The sequence below is a fragment of the Mixophyes fleayi genome, chromosome 2 (assembly GCF_038048845.1).
Source record: "Mixophyes fleayi isolate aMixFle1 chromosome 2, aMixFle1.hap1, whole genome shotgun sequence".
Classification (NCBI taxonomy): domain Eukaryota; kingdom Metazoa; phylum Chordata; class Amphibia; order Anura; family Limnodynastidae; genus Mixophyes; species Mixophyes fleayi.
Window position 1 is genome coordinate 200,598,709 of NC_134403.1, and position 22,941 is coordinate 200,621,649.

The 22,941-nt window shown below is 38.4% G+C and overlaps 1 protein-coding gene across 1 annotated transcript in view; it reads left to right on the top strand.

The window, feature by feature from the left end:
- Window positions 1–20,244, top strand: part of TBX4 (T-box transcription factor 4) — a 165,417-nt gene extending 145,173 nt beyond the window's left edge. The window contains exons 6-8 of the mRNA XM_075197747.1: window positions 5,679–5,767; window positions 12,688–12,932; window positions 19,368–20,244. Of these exons, the coding sequence (XP_075053848.1) occupies window positions 5,679–5,767; window positions 12,688–12,932; window positions 19,368–19,990 (957 nt within the window). The 3' untranslated portion in view covers window positions 19,991–20,244. The remainder of the gene's footprint in view (window positions 1–5,678; window positions 5,768–12,687; window positions 12,933–19,367) is intronic.
- Window positions 20,245–22,941: the final 2,697 nt, after the last annotated feature.

The following is a 22,941-nucleotide window of genomic DNA, read 5'->3' on the forward strand; positions in this document are numbered from 1 at the left end:
TGACAGCAACACGCATAGAGAATGGGTTAAAAATCCTAACAGCATGTACTTCAAAAGATGTGAATGTGAGTGATGAGACACTTGGTAGAACTGTGAATGTGCACTGTGGGGAGAGAAGTAGTCCAACCCCCCCTCCTTGTCTGCCTCCCGGTCTGGGGATGTGGGTGAAATGGCGACCCCCATGTGAAAGGGCTGCAGGTGAGGCAGTGTGTGATTGCGTGAGCCATGTTTCTGTTATTGCTAGAAGGTTGAGGTTGTTTGAGAGGAAGAGATCATGAATGGAGGTAAGTTTGTTACAAACAGAGCGTGCATTCCAAAGAGCACATTTAAAGGACTTTGGAAGAGAGGGGAGACAGGGGATGCGTTTAAGGTTTGCTGGATTTCTGTAGTGTTCAGATTTATGCGTGTGGGAGAATTGAGGGGGACCTGGATTAGGTGATATATCACCAGCTAATAGAAGCAGGGAGGAAGAAAGGTAGGTAAAATGATTGTAAGATATGTGTTTTTTTAGTTTCTGGTGGCATGGTGCGGCTGTTAAAGTTATTGAATTTAAATAGGAAAACAGTTCATGAGTGTTCACTAGAGGTGAGTGAAGTAATGAAGGAGCAATGTGGACAGAGGTGTGTGTTGCAGGATGGGTGAGGGATGATATAGTCCTAAGAATAATGCCATGAAAAGAGAGAAAGAAAAATATTTTGGCAAGCATTGGGATTTATGAGTCAAATAGCAAAAATTAGGGAATTAAGGAATTACCTAATTGCAATGTCCAGAGTAATCAGATAATTAGTGCAGAGCTATGCTGCAGCAAATGTAGTTTAACCATGGATGTCTGGATAGTATAGAGTAATGATGTGGGAGTCATGTGGGGGAATGGGTGGAAGTGTTGAATGTTGAGTAATAAAGAGGAGGTGATTGAATAGCTGAGTTTTTTGCAGAGTTATGAGAGAGGAGAGTGGTTCATTATCAGTATCAATTCTTCCTAATTGTGATGGCAGACAAAGCATTAAGTAGAACTGAGAGCACAGTGATAAGATAGGGGACTGAAATAACGGTAGCATGGGTAGGGAGTGGTTGAGTAAGTAGTATAGCAGGCTGATTAAACATAGTGGATTTTGCAGTGAAAACAAACTGACAGATAAAACAAACTTTTATGAAATGCGAAGAAAATAAGATCAGAGTCCAAAACAGTTCTCATGCTGCATGGAGCTTGTAGCCAGGGTGAATTGAAAACATCAGAGGTAGAAAATGGAGTTTCAAGTGAATACTGACTGTAGTCCTTGTGTAGCTGAGTTAATAGGCAGAATGTTCTTCTCCTGTTTCCTCCGGTATAACTCCGAATTATGCTGTTTAAATTTTTGCACACTTGTATCTATACACTTAGAGCTATACACACTAACTAAGCAGCAATCACTGGCTTTGCAGCCTTTCTACTATGAATATATCTGGCTAACAGACACATGTGATCAGAGTTCTTCAATCAAGCCCACAATAAACTCCCCCAGCCAACACTAGCCATAAAAGGTTTAAACAAACAAATAGTGAAAGGACAACTTGCAATAAGGATGTAGTAATTACCATTAGAAATAAAATTGCATTTTCTTAATTTCAGATTAAATTGTTGCAATAAGACTGTAGTAATCAATCAATGCATGATCTAGGTGTAATTTACATTCTACAAAGTGGAACTTGTTTATTTATAATGACAGAAATTTGGCTCTCAGTTCACGAACACTTTTAAACACCTTGTCATTTTAATGTGCTTTATTATAATTGTGATAGGAAAAATGTCTGTCTTACAAATGTCTCTTTTTAACTTAAATAAAAATCACATAAGATATGATTAAAATTATTTTCGTATTGTCAGAGATTCTAGTTTTCAGTTTAAACCAAAAAGATTTGAAAATCCAGCTGAGGGCTTTCCTGGTGTTTTCAGTTAAACCCAAAAAGCTCACAATTTTCACCATTCTGCTTCCTATGCCAGTTCAGCTGACATTGCTCTGTTGTGGAGCCAGTTTCAGGGGCTACCAAGACACCACCAGATAAGATGGTTTCTCAAGTCATTCACTAAATCATCCATATTAAAGCCTTATTCATTACATTTTATTAAACCATAAAATCAGAATACCTTGCAATATCCAGTACTTACTAAAAAATAATGCAAATGATCTTGAACTTAATTTCAGTTCCAGCATAATAATCAGCAATCATTTACCAAAAGAAATAATCTTATGTCATACTGCATATATGGTGTGAATCCAGATCTATAATATACTGCACCATTTCCACATATAATACTTGTCAGCAATAAAACTCAGCAATATCTTGCCATACAACACTATGTAATGCACATCAATGGACAATGTTTACTGATGTTTCTCCATTAATATAACTAGTATCTATACTTACGGCATATTTTGATGTCAGAATGTATAAATTAAATAGTACAGAGGATCCACTTGTCATTTTCTGATGTGAAAGATCCCTTATACTTAGAAACAACTTATAGTAAAAAACAGGGAATACCAGTTTTTTTATATAGATTGCTGTGCCCTGACTCAGTGCAGGTGGCAGCGATAAAATTGAATTGGTCCCACATAGAGCAGCAACAATGGTAAAAAAAGGTGATGGTCACTATATGTCTGTGTGTCATTGTCTTTCTGTGTAACTTTTTGAGTCTGTGGGTTAGATTTACTAAACTGCGGGTTTGAAAAAGTGGAGATGTTTCCTATAGCAACCAATCAGATTTCATTTATGTAGTGCACTCTACAAAATGACAGCTTGAATCTGATTGGTTGCTATAGTTAAGTAAATATACCCCTGTGTGTCAGTCTGTGTAATTTTGAGTTTGTGTACTGCTGTGTGTCTTTACCCACTTATGGAATTCCGTATCCCGCCTGATCAGAATCTCTCACAGGCTTTGAATACTTAAATGCTCTCTGAAAATCTATATCTTTATTAGAACTTTCCCTACTGTCAACTATACTACTCACACTAATGCACTCTCACACCTGGCCAAATCTTGACTCTAAGCCACATTCGCTCCTCTTGTTTTATCTGTGCCCTCTTCCTGTTAGAATGTAAGCATTCTCATGAGAAGGGCCTTATCTATCCTTTGTTTTCATATCTAAATTTATATTGTCTGCCTTGTATGCCTCTGTTTTATATGTGTCTTGTTTCCCACCCACTGTGGAGCACCGTGGTGCCTTACAAATCTACGATAATAATAATTACTTCCATTCGCTTGTCTGCCCACCTTCCCCTTCCTTCTTCACAGCCAATGACTTTGCCACCTAACACCAAAACCAACACAATTCAACAACATATCTCTTCATGCCAGAACCCACACACTCTACCCACCTTCTCCTAACTGCTCCATCAGTAATTTCAAAGAAAATATCTTGACCAAGCCTCTCTCTATAACTATTTCCCTATTTCTCTACTCCCCTTTGCCTCTCAATTATTTCAGATTATTATGTAAAATCAACAATCTTGCTTTCTCTCTTTTAACTCTCTTCTTGACTCTCTGCAATTGAGCTTCTGCCCCTAACATTCATTCCACTGAGACTGCCCTCACAACAACGATCAATGATTTACTTACAGCAAAGTTTAAATGTCCCTCATCCATGATCACTCTCATCTCCTGCATATCCTTCATTCCATTGGTCTTTCCTAGTTCACTTCCTACCTATCGTAGCCTCCGCTTGTAATGATTTGTTCTATACAATCTATGAGGTGGTCAGATATTGTAGTACCTGAATTAGCTATAAGAAAATGAATATAGCTAAATCAGGACCTATGTCCACTGCGCATACTCCTCACAGAAGAGAACTATTTCTCACCTTCGGTTGTATAGTGGCCACAATCCCTGCATTCCCTGTAGTTCCATTACTGGAGTCATCCCTAAATATATCCTCTAGTTTACTCCTCACATTCAGTCTCTCTCACAGTCCTGTCACCTCCATCTTCGAAATACATTTTTCTTGCCTATATGCACAAAAACTCTTATCCATTTTTTCAACATCTCCTACATCTTCCTATCTGGCATAATGCCCATCCATTTATCCCCGCTTCAATCCATCACAAATTGCTAAAGTGGAGGAGTGTCTCCTTGGCGCAATCATGGAATAAATATTCTTATAAATGTTAAATCTTTTATTGCTCAGTGGCAGATAACACAAATGTTGATACGTTTCAATAGGTTGCAACCTTGTTTATACAATAATCATCTGCAAACATGTCATAAAGCATACATTTGTAATCAGATACATTGCATTTCTCCGTCTGTCCACCCCTCCCCTTAGATTCTACGCTCCTCTGAGCAGGGCCATCTCTCCTCCTGTTTCCACCACTTCTAACTCTGCTCTCCAGCTACTTTGCCCTCCTCCTCGAGGGTCCTCCTCCCCCCTCTGGGGTCTTCCTGTCTTCCGCGCCCTCCTTTTGGGCCCCGTCATTTGCGGATACTCCCCCCGCCCTCACTAGCTGTGCATTGAGCTTACTGAGTTACTGTGCTTTATGTTTACTGTACTGTGCTGTCTCACCTTGTATTGTAATTCGTTTTTGTCCCTGTACGGCGCCACAGACACCTTGTGGCGCCCTATAAATAAAAATTAATAATAATAATAATAATATAGAACCTTGCTATTGCCTAAAAACATCCATTTCTCACTGTATAATATATATATATATATCAAAAGAGTGAGTAAATATATAGTGGTTCAGCATAAAGTTGTCTCAGAGTGAGACCAATGTTAATTGTGCAGATAAGCGATATTAGGATAACGTCCGTTTCCCAAATAAATGTAAATTGTAGAGTCTTTATCCATTATACGGCAGCTTGTTATCATTGGCTGAAGTTTGGATTTACATTTCCCAATTCACCAGCGCTTTAGCTGACGCTCACCAGCCAATTACTGGGACATCCACCCCTCCCCTTAGATTGTACGCTCCTCTGAGCAGGGCCATCTCTCCTCCTGTTTCCACCACTTCTAACTCTGCTCTCCAGCTACTTAGCCCTCCTCCTCAAAGGTCCTCCACCCCACATCCACTTTCGCTCCCTCCTCCCCCCTGGGGGTCTCCCTGTCTTCCACGCCCCCCTTCTTGGGCCCCGTCATTTTTGGATCCTCCCTCCCCCTTCCCCGCCCTCTCTAGCTGTGCATTGAGCGTACTGAGTTGCTGTGTTTACTGTACTGTGCTGTCTCCCATTGTATTGTGATTTTGTTTGTCTCTGTACGGCGCTGCGGATGCCTTGTGGCGCCTTATAAATAAATATTAATAATAATAATAATAATAATAATAATTTTAATTGTATGCCTGCATGAACTATAGCGGTCTTTGGACTCCCAATATCTGGAATTGTCAGTATTACTGCAGCTCTGCGAGCCTCCACTGCAGCCTGTTTGGGGCCCACAGCTCGCTAGTTCCACATCTACCATGCAGCGGGCCTCATTAACTCCAGAGGCCCCGGTGCACTGCACCTGCCGCAACAATGGTAGTTCCGTCACTGGCTGCTCAACATCCTGGAACGTGAACAAAGGCAGTGGTGATTTTCTTGTGAACAGTGGGGGTACCTTGTGGTTCTGTCATTTACAAGTGGGCAGTTATTCAACAAATGTCTGTATTTCCTCTTTAAGTACTGTTAAATTGTATTTGCCCAGAATTGCATTCTTTTCTTTTTTTAGATTACGCAGTTGAAAATTGAAAATAATCCCTTTGCCAAAGGCTTCAGAGGAAGTGATGACAGTGACCTCCGTGTGGCTCGTCTGCAAAGGTACTGAAATATTGTAATAGATTTTTGTATTTTTTTCCTCCCTGAAATCTGATCTAGCTTCAGTGTGCTGTGAATGACGTTACTGAGCAAAATCCTGAGATGGCAATAGCAGAAAAGAAGTACCGCCATGATATTTGTTAAATTGTCTTACCCGTGCAACAGCCAGTGAAAACACTTGTTATCCCTGGCAATAGGGCGCTTTCATAAATTAGCCTAAATTTCATTAATGTTTTGTCTGAAAAAGTTGTTATAATACAAAAAAAGATGGTTGTCCGAAATCCAAGTACTGTTTTACTGTAAAAATACATTGCAGAAACATGGCGCAGATAAAGCCTGGCTTAAAGCAAAGCAAAGTGCAGTTAGAACATTTCTCTTATATATAAAGGAACATTTTGTAACATGGACAAATTTATATGTCATAATTTCCAAATCTTAAAAGAATACCATATACATTAAATTGTCTGTGTTATTTCCAGACCCTTGGGATAAATCATTTTCCATAGTTCCAGACTCTATGCAAAGTCTACTCTACTGGAAAAACATATAATAATAAAATATTAAGCATTTAATTGAATTACAACATTTTATTATAATGCATATACTCACAACCTCAGGAATACTTATTGCCATGTCCTGAAGTATTCATTTAACTCCTGTTACCTGTCTAAATTACCTCCTTCTTATGCTAAAAACAGACTGAGGCCATTTACTACAGGATAGCCCTGAGTTGTCTCATCCTGTACTTTTAATAAGACATACTTTGCACTTTCCATTTGCACTTCTGTGTAGAGGAACATTTGTAGGTGTACTCCGAGCAATCTTATAAACAGCTTTGCACACACAAAAGTGCCAAATGTAATAAATGCAGACCCGATGAAACCTAACTCTCTGCTAAATTTAAGCCATAAATTAGACTAAACCAAGCAGTATTTTAAAAGAAAAATTACAAAATAATAAACTTAATTTAATGAAAGGGGTGGTTCTAAAGTTGTATGACCCATTCACTGCAATAAATCAGCAGGAGAGCAACTGAGCTCTAGTGACGGCAGCATTTCAGCTGGATCGGGAGTTAGCGTTATAAGTGCCTGTATGATACCGCCCTTTAATCAAACTCTTAGTGACTTCCTGCTGCCGGCTACTCTACATAATTGTAAAATAATTGATAGGAAGAAGTGACCACTGAAATTCATGAATCACTAATTGACATTTTTCACTGTGATTTGTGAGTTTTGAGCCGAAATTCAGCCTAATCACAGCAAGCAGAATTTAAATAAATCTGCTTTACAGTTAAAAGCCATTAAATACCTAAAGTAATGTAATTAAACCAGGAGCAAAACTACTAAGATTACAGAGGATAGAGCTGCTACTGGGTTCAAACATGAGGTGGACTCAGCAATGCTGGTTCGCTCTCATTGAGTCTTCTACTTGGCCCAAACATGAGGTGGACTCAGCAATGCTGGTTCGCTCTCATTGAGTCTTCTACTTGGCCCAAACATGAGGTGGACTCAGCAATGCTGGTTCGCTCTCATTGAGTCTTCTACTTGGCCCAAACATGAGGTAGACTCAGCAATGCTGGTTCACTCTCCCTTGAGACCAAAACTTTGTTCTCAAAAGAACAGAGTACTTCTGCTGGCCATGCACATGCTAAGAAGAGCAGGGGGCTTGGGAGGTTAGAGCAGCATTACTGAGCCCCTACCAAAATTTTGCTATGGGGCCCTGTGTTGCACTGTTCTGACCCTGATTTAAACATTAAAATATACAAATGGGACACATAAAATAAAGACAGCTTCAAAGTCTCTTTGTCCTTGTGACTTACTTAAGACATAAATGGTGCTCCAAACAAGTAGTATTTTAGAAGAAAAAAGCTAGAGTTGCATGGAAACACTTTTATAAAAGTGTGTATGAGACATGCAATTTAGGACTCCTCTGTTCTAGATATTTAATGATTATTCCTCAGTACTGTTGTTAGGAACTCCTTCAGTCAGCACGACAAAACCCGGAGTCTGCTCCGAAGTCTGGTGTTCGCTGGAGCCCCTAGTAGTGGGGACAGACTTGGCTGCAGACGAACGGAGGGTCGTGTAATGTGCACTGACTGGGGAGAACCCTGAGGTAGCGAAGTAGAACACAGCAGTGTGAGATCCAAGCAAAAGGTCAAGGGCCGGAAGCAGGCAGCGATACCAGATAACGAGCCAAGGTCAGGGGTCACAGGCAATACAACGAGGTCCAGAAACAAGCCAGGGGTCATACACGGGAAATCCAAACTAGAATAAAGAACAGGAGCAGGGAAACAGGAACAGGAGCCTAGCTACACAGGAAGCTATAACTGGCAATGAGGCTCTGTCCTCACTGCCTTAAATAGCAAGGAGAGCCAATGATAATGTGAACCAGAGAGACTCCTCCCTGCTACCTGACAACAGAATCCTATATCAGAAAAGCGCCCAGACACTTCCTACTAAAAGACTCTAACAGAGTCTTACAGCACTATGCAGCCAGCATTATTTTTTCCTGCTTGCATGCGCCCGAGTGTTAGATCGCTGGCCGGGCGCTGCAGCAGTAGAGTAACAGCGTCCCGGTTGTTGCCCAGGCAACCGGGACGTAGGAGGAGGAAGTGACGTCCCGGTCGTCATGGAGACTGCCGGGACGCCCGGCGCTGGCGGATGTGACTGACGGCGGCCCTTCGGTGAGCTGCGGCTCGTAACAACTGTACTGCCAAATTCATCCTTATTCAGGTCTTAAATAACGGATGTAAACTACAGGGACATTGGGATTGTTTTGTTTTAAATGTTATAATTGTGCAGTTTGTTATGTCAAATGCATTAATATATTAGTTATTTTATGCAAGCTGTCTTATACACATTGATCATACAAACCAATTTATGGGGTTTATGTATCAAGGCAAATATGAAGGAAAAAGCATAATAATTATAATTCTTTCCTCTATATTTAACTTTGTTTGGTGGCTTTGTGGGTCCGTCTTCCAGGAGGTGTGCCCGCAGGATTAAGAGGTGGGGAGAGGGTACTAATGCATGGTAATTATATCTATCATTACCATGCAGCCTATTGCACCACTCTGCCCCCTCCTCCTTGCGCTAAAATTCATCTGTGAGAAGAGCTGTATTATATGTAATATCTAAATATTAAATATGGTCCCTCTCTACATTATATGCAATATCTGTAACTCTTAATGTCCCCTTCAAAGGGGTGCAAATATGAAAAACCTTTGCTTGGCAAAACACCCTTCAAAATGGGGACTACTCAACCTTGTATCTTACTTTAATTTCGATGTGAACAACAATTTCCCATTTTAGTGTTTTAATGAACCATTAAACCCCAACAATTTTCAGCAATAAACCAAAAGGATAAAATATAACATCTCATTCAGGTTAAAACACTGAGAATGCAATGATTTGAGTTACTGTGATGTCACTGTCCCTGCCCCAACCGATCGATACTGTGCGCTTCTGCAAAGCAAGACTGAGGGGTAGGTGTACTACCTCTGCGGTGTTTGTTGCTTTGATGTGCGGCTTGTAAACCGAGTGATTTACTAAAGGGCAACATCATAAATGCATAATTTTAAACCGCAAATTTTAAAACCGTCATCCCGATTTTTAGAAATGTATTGGGTAAAAACTGTTAACACCCAGGTGTTAATGGGCAGCATGCCAAACCACATGGCAGACCACTGCTTATTATTATTGGTAAAGTATAAAATACGTGATTATGACAGGTGAGATAGCTCAAACTGCATGCTATACAGGGACTGGATGAGCTGGGGGGCAGACCGGTCCCATAGTAGGCTACCTTGGGCTGGATCACTGGGCCACCTGCTTTTTTTTCCTTTAAAATAGGCTGCTGAATCGAGTATTGCCCCCAGGGCTAAAATTTGCCAGCCCTCCCCTGATGCTATATGACCTATCGTGCCTGTCAGAATTGAAAAAAGTTAAACAATTAAATAAAGAAAATAACAGCGCCACTCCCCTTACATTATCTAAAAGTCTCGTCTAGTTATTCGTGATTGGCTAAGCAGTGTAAGAGACTGCTCCTGATTGACTGCTCGGCTATTAAGTAGCCAGAATCACCGTAAATTAATTAATTCAAATTAATTAATCCATAGAGTTTACTGGAGTATGTCAGATAAATAAAAGGAGAAGATTTTAGGTATGTATTTATTAGGGAATATTATTTTTTTTTTAAATTATGGGGGCAACAATAATTTATTTGTTAAAGCAGCCATATTTATTTATTTTTCAATACCAGGGGAACTACTTCATATGCTATTTTAATGGGGGAGCTACTTCATATTTGATAGAAACAGGGCACTACTTATAATTATATAAATAATTAGTGCACTAATATTTATTTTATTAATAATGGGGGTAGGAGTGGTTAATTACCCTGGTACACATTGCTATTCACCATTGGGCAGGTCATCTCTAGATTTGGGGCCCAGATAAATTTTTCCGGCCCCCCCCTACAGGACCCGACTCTTACAGCACTGAGCTCTTACAGATGTAAGGGGTAAAGTCACATGTTTCTCATCCAATTTTACTATGTGGTTTGGCCAAAACCGCATGCAGTTTAAGGGTTTGCAAACTGCCAAACATCAGATGCGGTTTTCGTTTTCAGCCTCCAAACTGCAGGATAGTAAATCCTGCTGGTTGGCTCTGAAAACCGATGTGTGGCGGTTTGCAGATCGCACACAAAACCACTGGTTATTAAATCTACTGCTCATAGTAACTCTTTACCTGCTGTTTCAGAAGCACCCCCCATTCCCCCAACACACACATGCTATTCTGATCTGCTGGTAATAATCTGCTGCAAAGGAGTAGATTTTTTTCAGCAGATGATGGATGACCTTTTGTCACATCTCCATGGAAATTTAAATAAATGGAATCAACTTTTTTCTAACTTTATTTACACATTTCGTCTTACAACATTCTACTGAACAAAAAGGCAACAGTCCGGAAAATTTAGTAAAAAATTAAAAACTAGAATAGCAAGGTTAGGAAAGTGATCAGTCTCCTGATTTAAAACTTGGTAGAATCACCTTTTGCTATAATTACAGCCATCAGTCTGTTTAGATATGTGTCTACCTGCTTTGTGCACCCAGATTAGGGAATTTTTCCCAATTCTTCCTTGCAGAATTATTCAAGTTCACTCAAATTTAGTGGTGAGTGGTGATAGACTGCTCTATTCAAGTCAATCCACAGACTTTCTATCCAATTTACGTCAGGGCTCTGACTTGGCCAGTCAAGGACATTCATCTTCCTTTCCTTAAGCCACTGCATGGTTTTCTTGGTGGTATGTTTAGGGTCCTTGCTGGTCGTGCTGGTAGGTGAACCACATGCCCATCTTCAGCTGTGTAGTAGAGAGCCGCAGGTTTTCCTGAAGAATTTGGGTGTAGTTGGCAGCATCCATCTTCCCTTCAATCCTGACCAATCGCCCAGTGCCTGCTGAAGAGAAAAACCCACTTAACATAATGGTCCCACCATCATTCCTCATAGTAGGTATAGTGTGTTTTGGGTGGTGTGCTGTGTTTGGTTTACACCAAACATAGAGCTTCAGGCCAAAATGTTATATAGGTGTCATCTGACCATACAACCATTTTCCACATGGCATCAGATTCTTCCAAGTGTTTTTTTTTGCAAAGCGCAAACAAGATGAGTGTGGCACTTTATCAGAAGACACTTTTTTCTTGCCACTCTGCCATACAAGGTAGCTTTGTGTAAAGCTTGTGAGATAGTTGTCACATGCACAGATTAACCACCTAACTCTCAGCCATAATGACTTTGTAATTCTGTCAAAATTGCATTTGGCCTCTTGGTAGCTAACCGGTTCAATATCTTCCAGACTCATTCGTCCAGTTTGGAGGGATGGCCCGATTTAAGCAAGGAGTTGGTGGTGCCATACACTTTCCACTTAATAATGCTTTGAAATCAGATGGAGAGTAAAAGCCTTTGAAATCTTTCTGTATCCCTTTCCTAACTTTCCTAATGTGCCTTTCCACAACTTTATCCCAGAGCCCCTTTGAAAGCACTTTTCTAACCATGGTAAATTCTTTGCCTTATCATGCACTACTAATAGAGGAATCCTCAAGATACAGCCAGTTTTACTCTGAAGAAATCAAAACCACTACAATTGATGTCAGATGGTTGCCAATTAGCCTGTTGTGTGATATAAAAAGTATTTAGCTGTACCTGAGCAAAATTATAATGGGTGCCCTAAGGATATTATCACTGATCTAAAACAGCTTAGTGGTTTGCACTTCTGCTTCACAGCTCTGGGCTCATGATTTTTATTCCTGACCATGGCCTTATCTGTGTGGAGTTTGTATGTTCTCCCTGTCTTTGCATGGGTTTCCTCCGGGTGCTCTGGTTTCCTCCCACACTCCAAAAACCTACTAGTAGGTTAATTGACTGCTATTAAATTGACCCTAGTCTCTCTCCTTCTCTGTGTGTATGTTAGGGCATTTAGACTGTAAGCTCCAATTGGGGCAAGGACCGATGTGAGAGAGTTCTCCGTACAGTGCTGCAGAATTAATTTAAATAGCTGATGATTATTTATTGTTAAGAATTTTTGTAAATGTTATTTTCACTTTGATGTTGAGGGTTATATTGTGTAAATACAGCTGGAAAAAGTTTGAATTAGGTCATTTCAATTCCCATTGTGTATTGTGACAAAATATAGTAGCACTATATAAATAAATGGTGATGATGAGGATGATGATTTTGACAGGATATGATGATTTTCTATAGACACTGTATGGCTAGAGATCAATTTTAGAAAACTATTTTATATTGTTGCAAAAATGTTTCTGTATTGTTCACATCAAGCTTGCCCATGTAAAATATATTTTATTCATTCTTATTATTACTGCATTAATTACTTGCAGCCTCTAATGACTAACATTTCTTCAACAGCAAAGAGTATCCTGTGATTTCAAAGAGCATCATGAGACAACGATTGGTATCGAGTCACCCAGGGCAGCTGCCAAGCAAATCAGACCTTAATGCACTTCACAGTAGCCACCAAGGTCTGCAGCATTATCAGTATGAGAATGGGGCACACATGCAATTTGCTGCCTCCGATGCTCAGGATCTGCCGCTCAACTCCTTCGCAGCGCAGAGGGACTCTGGGCTGTTCTATCACTGTTTAAAAAGAAGAGGTATTGTAGAATGTTATTGGGACAACTGTAGTAAAAATCAATGAATCACAGTATAGTCATTTTTTTGCATCGGTTACTGTGCAATATCAGCTTACATATTTGCAACTAGTTTGTGAAAATATTAGTGTGTCAGTGAGCATTCATTCTCACCACATGCTCACACACAGATGAAATACATAGCTTTTCTCCCAACTGCCCTCTTTTGGAGATACTGCAACTCTTTTGGAGTAAAAGTCCTCAGACCCTATTTCCTTCCATATTGTCTCTCTTTTTTATCTGATATTTATGTTGAAAAATATCATCCAATGAATCCAAAAAATAAGAGAGGAACATTTAAGTAAACTAGCAAATAATAAAAGTAAAGCACTAAAACAGAAATGTAAAGTAATACACATAAAGTGAGAGAGCCAATGGTTCGCTTGTCTGTAAGAATTTTGAGGTTGTACCCATATTTGAATCCATTAACTTATCCATGACCTTAGACACTATCTGCCCCTCCCTCAGTTAGTAATACATATAATATTAGGCAGCACAGTGGCCTAGTGGTTAGCACTTCTGCCTCACAGCACTGGGGTTATGAGTTTGATTCCCGACCATGGCCTTATCTGTGTGGAGTTTGTATGTTCTCCCTATGTTTGCGTGGGTTTCCTCTGGGTGCTCCGGTTTCCTCCCACATTCCAAAAAACATACTGCTAGGTTAATTGGCTGCTATCAAAAGTTGTCCCTAGTCTCTGCCTGTCTATCTCCCTCTTTGTCTGTGTGAGTGTGTGTCTATATTAGGGAATTTAGACTGTAAGCTCCAATGGGGCAGGGACTGATGTGAATGAGTTCTCTGTACAGCCCTGCGGAATTAGTGGCACTATATAAATAAATTATGATAATAATAGATACAACATCAAGCGGTGGAGACAAAATGAAAATATGCTTGCATTTCAACTGTACAGGGAGGGACATACCAGGAAACCAATTTCCTCCACGGGCAACATATACCCTGCCAGATAATACAAAATCCAAGGACCAAATTTGCAGTGCCTGACCAACTGACATCATGTTACAAGCCGGGTACAATAAACCAACAATGGGCCGACAAGCCCCCCAAATATAACCATACAGTCCCAATTTATTCAGGATCAATCAATAAGTTCCCTCCCTTTAACTGCAACACATATTGTACCCAAAAAAACTTTTTCTTGTTAGCATATGATCTTATTTTTCTTTTCTTCTATTTTTAACTCTCATTCCATTTCTTTTTTTATCTATATAAACATGTCCGTATATATATTTATTTTCTCCCCTTTTTTTTAAAAAAAAATTATACATAATCACATAGTAAATGACAATATACTGTATATACAGTATATAATCAGTGAAAAACAAGATTCTACTTCTACCTCTTTTGTCCTGATCTAGGGGGCTAAGTGAGGTCACCTCTGTATGTTCTTATGAAAAGAAGGGGAGGTGAGCGTGCCGTCTTCATATATATATATATATATATATATATATATATATATATATATATTATATACATATATATATATATATATATATATATAGATATATATATATATATCTATATATATTTATGTGTATATTTACATACCTGCCCCCGCAGGGCATCCACTACTCCCTTCCTCCTCATCGCCTCAGCCCCTTTACTCTCCTACCCACTTCTACCTACTCACATGATAATCTTGCTTACGCATTCCATGGACATCCAATTATCCTACTTGATAAGTAATTTTCTTCCTGCCCACCCAACACAGCGGGATCTATGGCCGGCTCCCTGCTGAGGTCATAACCCACCATTTGATTCCATGTGGGAGGGGGTCTGCATACTTTATTGACTCCAGTTATGGTAAATCACACTATTTTAAAAAGAAACTATCACTCAACATTTGCTTTTATAATTAAGATAAATCCTTCCCAGGTTTTCTGAGTCTTAGTATCATAAATAGAGTAACTTCAGCCATTGTACATTTTGTTGAATGTTAGCAGGAGTTGCTTTCCAATGCTGAAAGTTCTCTTTCCAGTCCCTACCTGACAGTTCAGTGCCCAGGGTACTTTCCTATTTGTGACAGCTAGCCATTTTGGTTTCACATTTACTTAATAATGTATACAGTTATAAAAGAAAAGATACCAAATGCCCTGCATATGTTTGAATCATGGATGTCAACAGTCTGTAGTAATTTACTAGAGAAAGAGAAAGGTTAAGTCTTTCCGGCAATAAAATCCATGTGCAATAAAGTCCATTTATGGCTTTCACATACCCCGTGTGGACCACAGTGATGAGGATTCAGTTATCACTTCATCAAGGAAAACCTTATTCAACCAAGGGCAGACTTGGGATATTGTATGTTTTGTATAAAGTGCAAAAAAGTCAATATGCAAAATCAACTTTATAATTTATTGTGGCTCGATTTGCTTAGATGCTCCTAGATTTCCACCAGAGTGCATGAGTCTGCAATGCAGAAATTGCACCAATTAATGGGAGGATTTAGGATATTGCTGGCAAACTATTATGCCTTTAGTTTAGTGAGATTATTGAAATTAAAGAGGTGGAATCCTATACTTTTAATGGAATGCATTGTGTACCTTCCAGTTGCCCTTCTGCGAAGAAGTGTATTTATAGTCGTTCTTTTGCCCCATGTCAAAAATAAGTTTCAAACACACAAAACTTGAATATATAATAATGGCACTCCTGATGTTCCCACACTCGTGTTTAATTTAAGCCATAATTGGAGCTAAACCAAACAGTATTGATGAGAAAATCTGAAACGTTTTGTTTAATGAAAGACTCTGGTTGTAATGTAGTTGGTGGTTGGACTATTGAAGCGATGTCTGCACTTTTGCACAGCATGCATCTTCAGATTTTGATGTCCCTCTCTGAAAACCTATACACACTTCTGCTTGGCAGAAGCATATCCTGGTCTAGGGTATTTTAAGTCTGCTGCACATTTGTACTTTATATTATGTTTAAAATCTCAGGTTCATTAGATGTGCCCTTTCTTCTGCCAAAATAACCTCTTGATTCAAAATGGGTTACAGTATTGGGATTCCAAACAGATATTGTTGATAAATCCATATTGTAATGTTCAATTGCTTGGCCTGGGTGCAACATACTGTAATAATGGATAATTTAAGGAACGTCAATTCCAGCCTCATTGAGTGTGAGTGCTCCAGTTTCATCACATACTCCAAAAACCAACTGGTAGATGAATTGGTTTCTAATAAAATTGGACTTGAGTGTGTAGGTGTGTGTGTGTTAGGGAATTTAGAGTGTAGGTTCCAATGGGACACAGACTGATGTGACTGATTACATATTCTCTGTATAGCGCTACGTAATCTAATTGGCACTATATGAATAAACAATAATATTTGTGTTTTTCTAGATGCATTGTAAGCTGTATTTAATGTTAGTATGTTTTGGAAAGTGATGTGTGCAAAAAAAACAAGCATTTCAAATTTTAAGATGTAGGTATTTGACATACTGCTAATATTTACAAAACACAATAATCAAAAATAAAAAGAACCAAATATTTAATATAAAGTTAACATGAATTCTCTCTAATCAGCGCAATACTAATGAGAAAGACATTGGAACTTTGGAGAAACTTTGTGATCTTTTGTTTAGCATTCTGACTCAATTATAAGTATATAGTAAAACAACATTTTTTTAAAAAAAGCTTATTTTAAAATGCCACATAAAAGGCAATGTGCAGTCATCAACTTCTGAATGATTTTCCAGGTTAAAAAAAAACAAAGAACAGTCTACTACTAAAGGCAACGTAGTAAACAGTCTCCGCTACAACATATCCAAATATATTTTTGGATACAAAATTTCCACAAAATAGACTGGATATTTCTTATGGATTTCAAAGAATATTATATTTCTAGCATTCAAGTAAGACAGGTTTTGAGACCAATACAAAGACCATTTAATGGAGATCAGTCACCCGCTATCAATAGGGAGCAAGTTTGTCTAATAAAAAAAAACAAAGGTCTAATTAATTTCTATGTATTACAGCAAATGCTATTTGCTCCATGTTAAATAAGGTTTATTGTATTCATTAATGACTGAGACTATAAATAACACTGTAGAAATGAATGAGCAGGCTTTTCACACAGCCTTGCTTGACAATTACTATAGAGGCACAGAATTGGTGCAGAGACACACCACTGGATTTATTAAGAAAATAATCATTACTTTAAACTGGCCCCACAATTAATGGTGGTGTAAAGCCTACACTGCTGTCTACAGCAAAGATAAACAGTTGATTTAAGCCTATCTGTGTGTTCAATATAATCTATTATCTGTCAGCTCCTCTAGACAGGTCTGTTATTCCAAATGATAAGACAAAATTGAGCATTTATACTAGATCATGTTTTAACATGTCCTTGTAAAAAAGAACTGAGAACATTCAGATTGCCTTAATCCCTTCTTTTGTACTGTACATGAGAGAGGTAAAAAGAAGGAGGTTTGGAAATGTGAGTGGGGAAGATGGACATATAGAGTTAACTATTGTGATACAACTTCACATTACAAAAATAGGGCACATACATTACAAAGTAATTCTTTCCTCCATTTTAATCCCCCGATATCCTGAAACAGTCTGTGCTGCTGTGATTATTCCAAGACTTGATTGGCTGCAGACTATTCTGGCCAAACCCACTTTAAAACTGGGCAGATGCAGACAAGCAGGAGATGAAGACGGAAAACAAAAATGTTCACTGATTTAACCAAGTTTCAATATTTCTAAATTGCAAATTGCTATACTATGCTATAGTACTTAAAAGTTAACATTCAGGGGTTATGTAATGTCAGCTTACAAAGTGGACACAGTTTGTTTGAAAAATAATTGCAATTACCTACTTGCCATTTCGGTTCTGCAGAAGCCATTGCTTCCCAAAATTATGCAAATTCCACAAGCTTTAAAGTTTATAAAGCTATTGTTTTTGATAAGTGTGCACTAGGGTGTGTCCTCTGAATAATGCTTCCAGCAGTGTTTGTTGGGGTGATAGTTATGGCTGGCTTGGAATATTACTGTGGAATTTTTACCCACATTAAGCCATACCACCCAACTGTCCCATTATTGCAGGTTGCAAAATGGGTGACCTTAACTAAGAGTAATTAGGGTTTTACTTAAATTTGAGCATTTGTGGGTGGAGTTTTATCAGAACAGGGTGGGGCTTATTTTGCCCCAATTTCATGTTTCTAAATGTTGGGTGGTATGATTAAGTGACGATGACTGAGAACTTACAGTTTGCACTTCTCAATTGTCATGAGGTGGAATTTCAGTTCCAGAACAATATGACAAAGCTAGATGTACAATTAAAATGTAATTTTGGATTTTGATTTATTAAGTCTTGTTAGTTTCTCCCAAAGGAAACTATGATGTATTTACATATAGACGAAAGAGGGGCTGACATCCCGAGCTTTGGTCCTGGCAACCTCAATTGAGCCGTTTTGGACATACTATGCACTTACCCATTCCATGCTATTAATGTCACTCTGAACAAATGTTCAGGAGTGAGTGTCAATATAAAAAAAGAAGACAAACTACAAGTTATAACCTCTCTTTAAGCTCCCTAAACATGGTTTTGCCAAGGTGCAAAGTTACTCCTTTTTTTTTGCTTTGTCCTCCTTAATGACTCAGGCCCTTAGTCCGGTGGATCCCAAACTTTTTCAGTTCAAGGCACCCTTAGGTCTCCATAATTTTTTTTCAAGGCACCCTAAGCCAAATAATTACCAAGTAATTCCCAGTCTTGCTTACTACAGGCTCTGGCTGAGGCACCCCTGTGAGATTGCCGAGGCACTCCAGGGAGCCTATCGCACAGTTTGGAAACCACTGCCTTAGTCTCAATCTTATCTCAAACACATTCAGATCTCTTTCAATCTGGAACTTGCATTTTTAGGTTTAGTGGGCCCAAATGCATTTAAATATACTAAATCTTAATATACTCAAATGACCACCAAGGGAAAACACTACTGTAAACTTCAGTCCAGTTAAAGACAGCAATAGTATTCAGCTAATCACAAGAGGCCGTGAGAGCTTATTTTCCAAGTTGTCTTGAGCCTTGGAAAATGTTGCTCAGGGACTTACAATTTACTTAGTTTTTATTCTTGTAGGGCATGTGGAAAGGGATCACCACTTTATGGGATGGTGAGCTTATGGATGACTTGGTTTGTGATCACTGGAAATGAAAAAAATATTTACAATTGTACATTACCATAAAAGAAATTATACTGTGCAAACAAAATCTTAGAATTGTAGTTTTGACCTGTGACTCATGGTGAATTAACCTGACTTTATAATAATGCACCTACATAATTTGAAAGGCTCAATTGCATGTTAGTTTTCCCAATGTAGCAGTAAGCTTTGAGCTCTTGACATGTCTTGTGTGCTTTCGCTAAATGTTTAGTTCTGTCTTTTACAGAGGGTGCACGCCACCTTGACCTTCCTTGCAAGAGATCTTACCTAGATCCCTCTTCTTCTATGGCAGACGATCACTACTTTCGATCCCCTCCACCATATGACCAACAGATGTTGAGCCCACCTTATCGCAATGAAGTGGCACCAAGAGAAGCCTGCATGTATTCTACTTCAGGAGCAGAAATTGCTGGAGTATCAGGCGTTGATGATTTACCTCCTCCTCCTCCACCATTAAGCTGTAACATGTGGACTTCTGTTGCACCTTATACAAGCTATAGTGTCCAAACAATGGAAACTGTACCGTATCAGCCTTTCCCAACTCACTTTACCACCACCACCATGATGCCTCGCCTTCCAACAATCGCAAGCCAAGGATCACAGCCACCAAGTGAATCCCATTTCAGTGTCTACAATCAGCTTTCACAGCCTCAGGTACGGGATAGAGTTCCCACCTCCTCCTTTCCTAGAGAGAGAGTCCACCCATCTCTGTGTGAAAGAAAACCTCCATCCCCTCATATAAACACAGCCAATGAGTTCCTATATTCACAAAGCTTTTCCTTATCCAGAGAATCTTCGCTACAGTATCATTCAGGCATGGGGACTGTTGAAAACTGGACTGACGGATGACTACAGCTACAACAGCCACCACACTCATGTTATGCTCTATTAACCCAAACAATCTGATATCTGTCTGTTAATACCTGTGGGTATCCTGCAATACAGCCAATTCTTCATCTGTGATCCAAGAGAAGATGTATTATTGCCCTTTATAGGGTAAAAAACTCAACCAGATGTTTTGTTTCTTCTTTGAGTTAAACTAGACAACTACAATAGCAGGAACTACATCAAACTAGCTAAGTAAAAAATCACTACAAACTTTGCATGCTGAATAGCTATTTATTTGTGTTTATATATTATATATATATATATATATATATATATGTATGTATATACACACATATGTATATTAAACACAAATGCAGGCCACATCAACGAAGCTTTGCTTTTACAGATGAACTGCTTGATACAATTGTGAATGTTACCAGGGTTCTTGTATACATCTATTTAAGATTGTTTTTATTGATGTAAGAAAAAAACTAAGCAATGTTTGAGGGAGAAAAATAGCATTTATATATATGAGAAGACATTTTATTAGAAATCCAGCTTCATTCAAACAACTTGGAAATGTTTTTTTCTTACTTTTGTTACATAGCATGGACATTATACTTACAAATGAGAAGATATAAAAATATATCAGTAAATTTTCTAATGATGCGGTGCCTCCAGATGCCTTTTCACAAATCGTTATCAATGTGTGGAGTTATAAATGTCTGTAGCTGACACAGAGTGCAGATTTCATCATCATAGTCTTACTCTCTACTTCCATAAATCCTTTCCAGATTGACATCCACAGTGCCAGACATATTCCCAGGCTAGAATTGTTTTTTTTCTTTATTGTTATTTTTCCGATGGAATGGTGAAAAACATTAAACTTATGTGTTTTGCTTGACTAATAATTGGTTTATTTATTACAGTTGTACACGTCAGAGACTGAATTGTGCAATGTTACCTACTATGTTAGAAGAACTTTTATATAAGTGATAAAAAGGAATTATAACTGTTTCATGTGTTTATGGATGGGATATTATTACTTTAGTTATCAAGATTTTACCACAATGTATTCATTAAGGCAGAGGTTTTCAAACAGTTTGGGATGTATTAGTTTACCTTTTTGGGTTGTGGCTCTTCAATGAGACATAAATAGCAGACTCAAGAAGCAGGATTAAGGGGGTATCATGAAGTGTCATTTCTTAGTTCTCACTTGCTTGTAGATGCAATAAAAAAATGAAGTGGCAATGTGCAAAGTAATGCAAATCTTAATGCTAGTTTGTCTAAGAGACGAAAAGGTTACTTTATGCTGTACGTATCTTAGGACAGCCAAATTTTACTTTCAGAACTTGTTTGTGTCCCTATCTTGATGTACGTAATACCAGGCGGTGCTGTACACCCCTCTGAGCAATCCTTTATGTTGGAGGTCAAGCCCAAAACTTTTTTCACTATGTTCTATCAACGATAATTTTCACTAAGAAGTTATATTTTATTGTGTTTATACTCCATATACGTTTTTGTTAGTATCATATATTCTTGCATTTAGTGGTATAATCTTTAAGAGGCTGGAAATCTCTAGTTATCTCATCACAGCATTCAATGCAATGTGACCAGTGTAGAGGGCAGCAGCGGAAAGTACCTGACCAAAGATGGCTTCCTAGGGTAGGATATGAGCCAATCACATGACTCTTACATCACATCCTGGGTCAACCACTTCAGGCAAGTATGGCCCTATGCTGTCTAGGAAAGTAGTGCAGTCAGCCATGTAAAATAATAGGTATGGTTATGCGAAATAGTGGATGTGGCTTAAAGGAGGATAGTATGACAATAAACACATAGAAAATGTTCATAGTTTTAATGACAGTAACTTATAAGCAGAAATTGTAATATATTGATGTCACATATATCAACATACAAAACGACAAAAGAAGTATACAGAATATACCACCGCATCCATATGGAAGACTACAAATGATACTGCCTTCCCTATTGTCTTCATGATTTAAAGAATGTAAAAGTATATTTCTGTTATGGGTGGGCAATTCCATAAATATCAAAGCCCCCCCAGTCACCCCAAAGGATACCTATCCCATAATTTGAAAACCTCTGCATTATGATGACTTGACAATATGTAAAATGTGTCCATTATGTAAACAACAAAATAACAAATAATTCTATTTGTGAAGCGAAACTGAAAAATAAATAGCAGATATAAACTGCAGTGAAAAGTTTTGTTTTATGCATCATGTCTACTAATCAAAGTTATAATATCAGATTTAAGCAAGAGCAATATGTTGGAAGAATAGATCATTACTGTTCATGTTCTTAGCTCAATTCTTATTGTAGCCAGCAAAGCTACTTTAATATGACTAAGTTAAACTGTCAGAAATAAGAACCTCTTTAAAATTTTGCCACTGACTTGACCACATATACTAATGACATTTATAAAACCATGATTGCTTGTAAATAAACTATTAATGTTGCAAAGAAAAACATTATGAATAATGGTTTGACTGGAGACCAGGTGCAGCAGTTAGGAGCAAGGCCTGACAGGGAGCTTAAAAACCCGGGTTTGATCTGTGTGTGGGAAACTGGTGCCAACAAGTGGCCAGTGACCAGTTAAGGACCTAACTCCTATAGCCGGAGTTGAGGGCTATTGGATTATGTTTAGTGTTGTGAATGCTTCATTTGGTTGCTGAAGACACTGCCAAGACTGTTTATACATCCTGACAAATATATATATATATATATATATATATATATATATATATATATATTGGACGAAAGTGGTAATCAACTTTTTCTGTACACTAATATTAGTTCTGATGCGAATACTACAGTGGTGGAAGTGGGCTGGTATACAGTGGTATGTCATACCAGCACTTCTCCCCACTACTCACCACTTGTGGCTGAGCACTACAGTAACCCAACATATCGGATTTCTCCAGAAATCCACAATTATACAGACT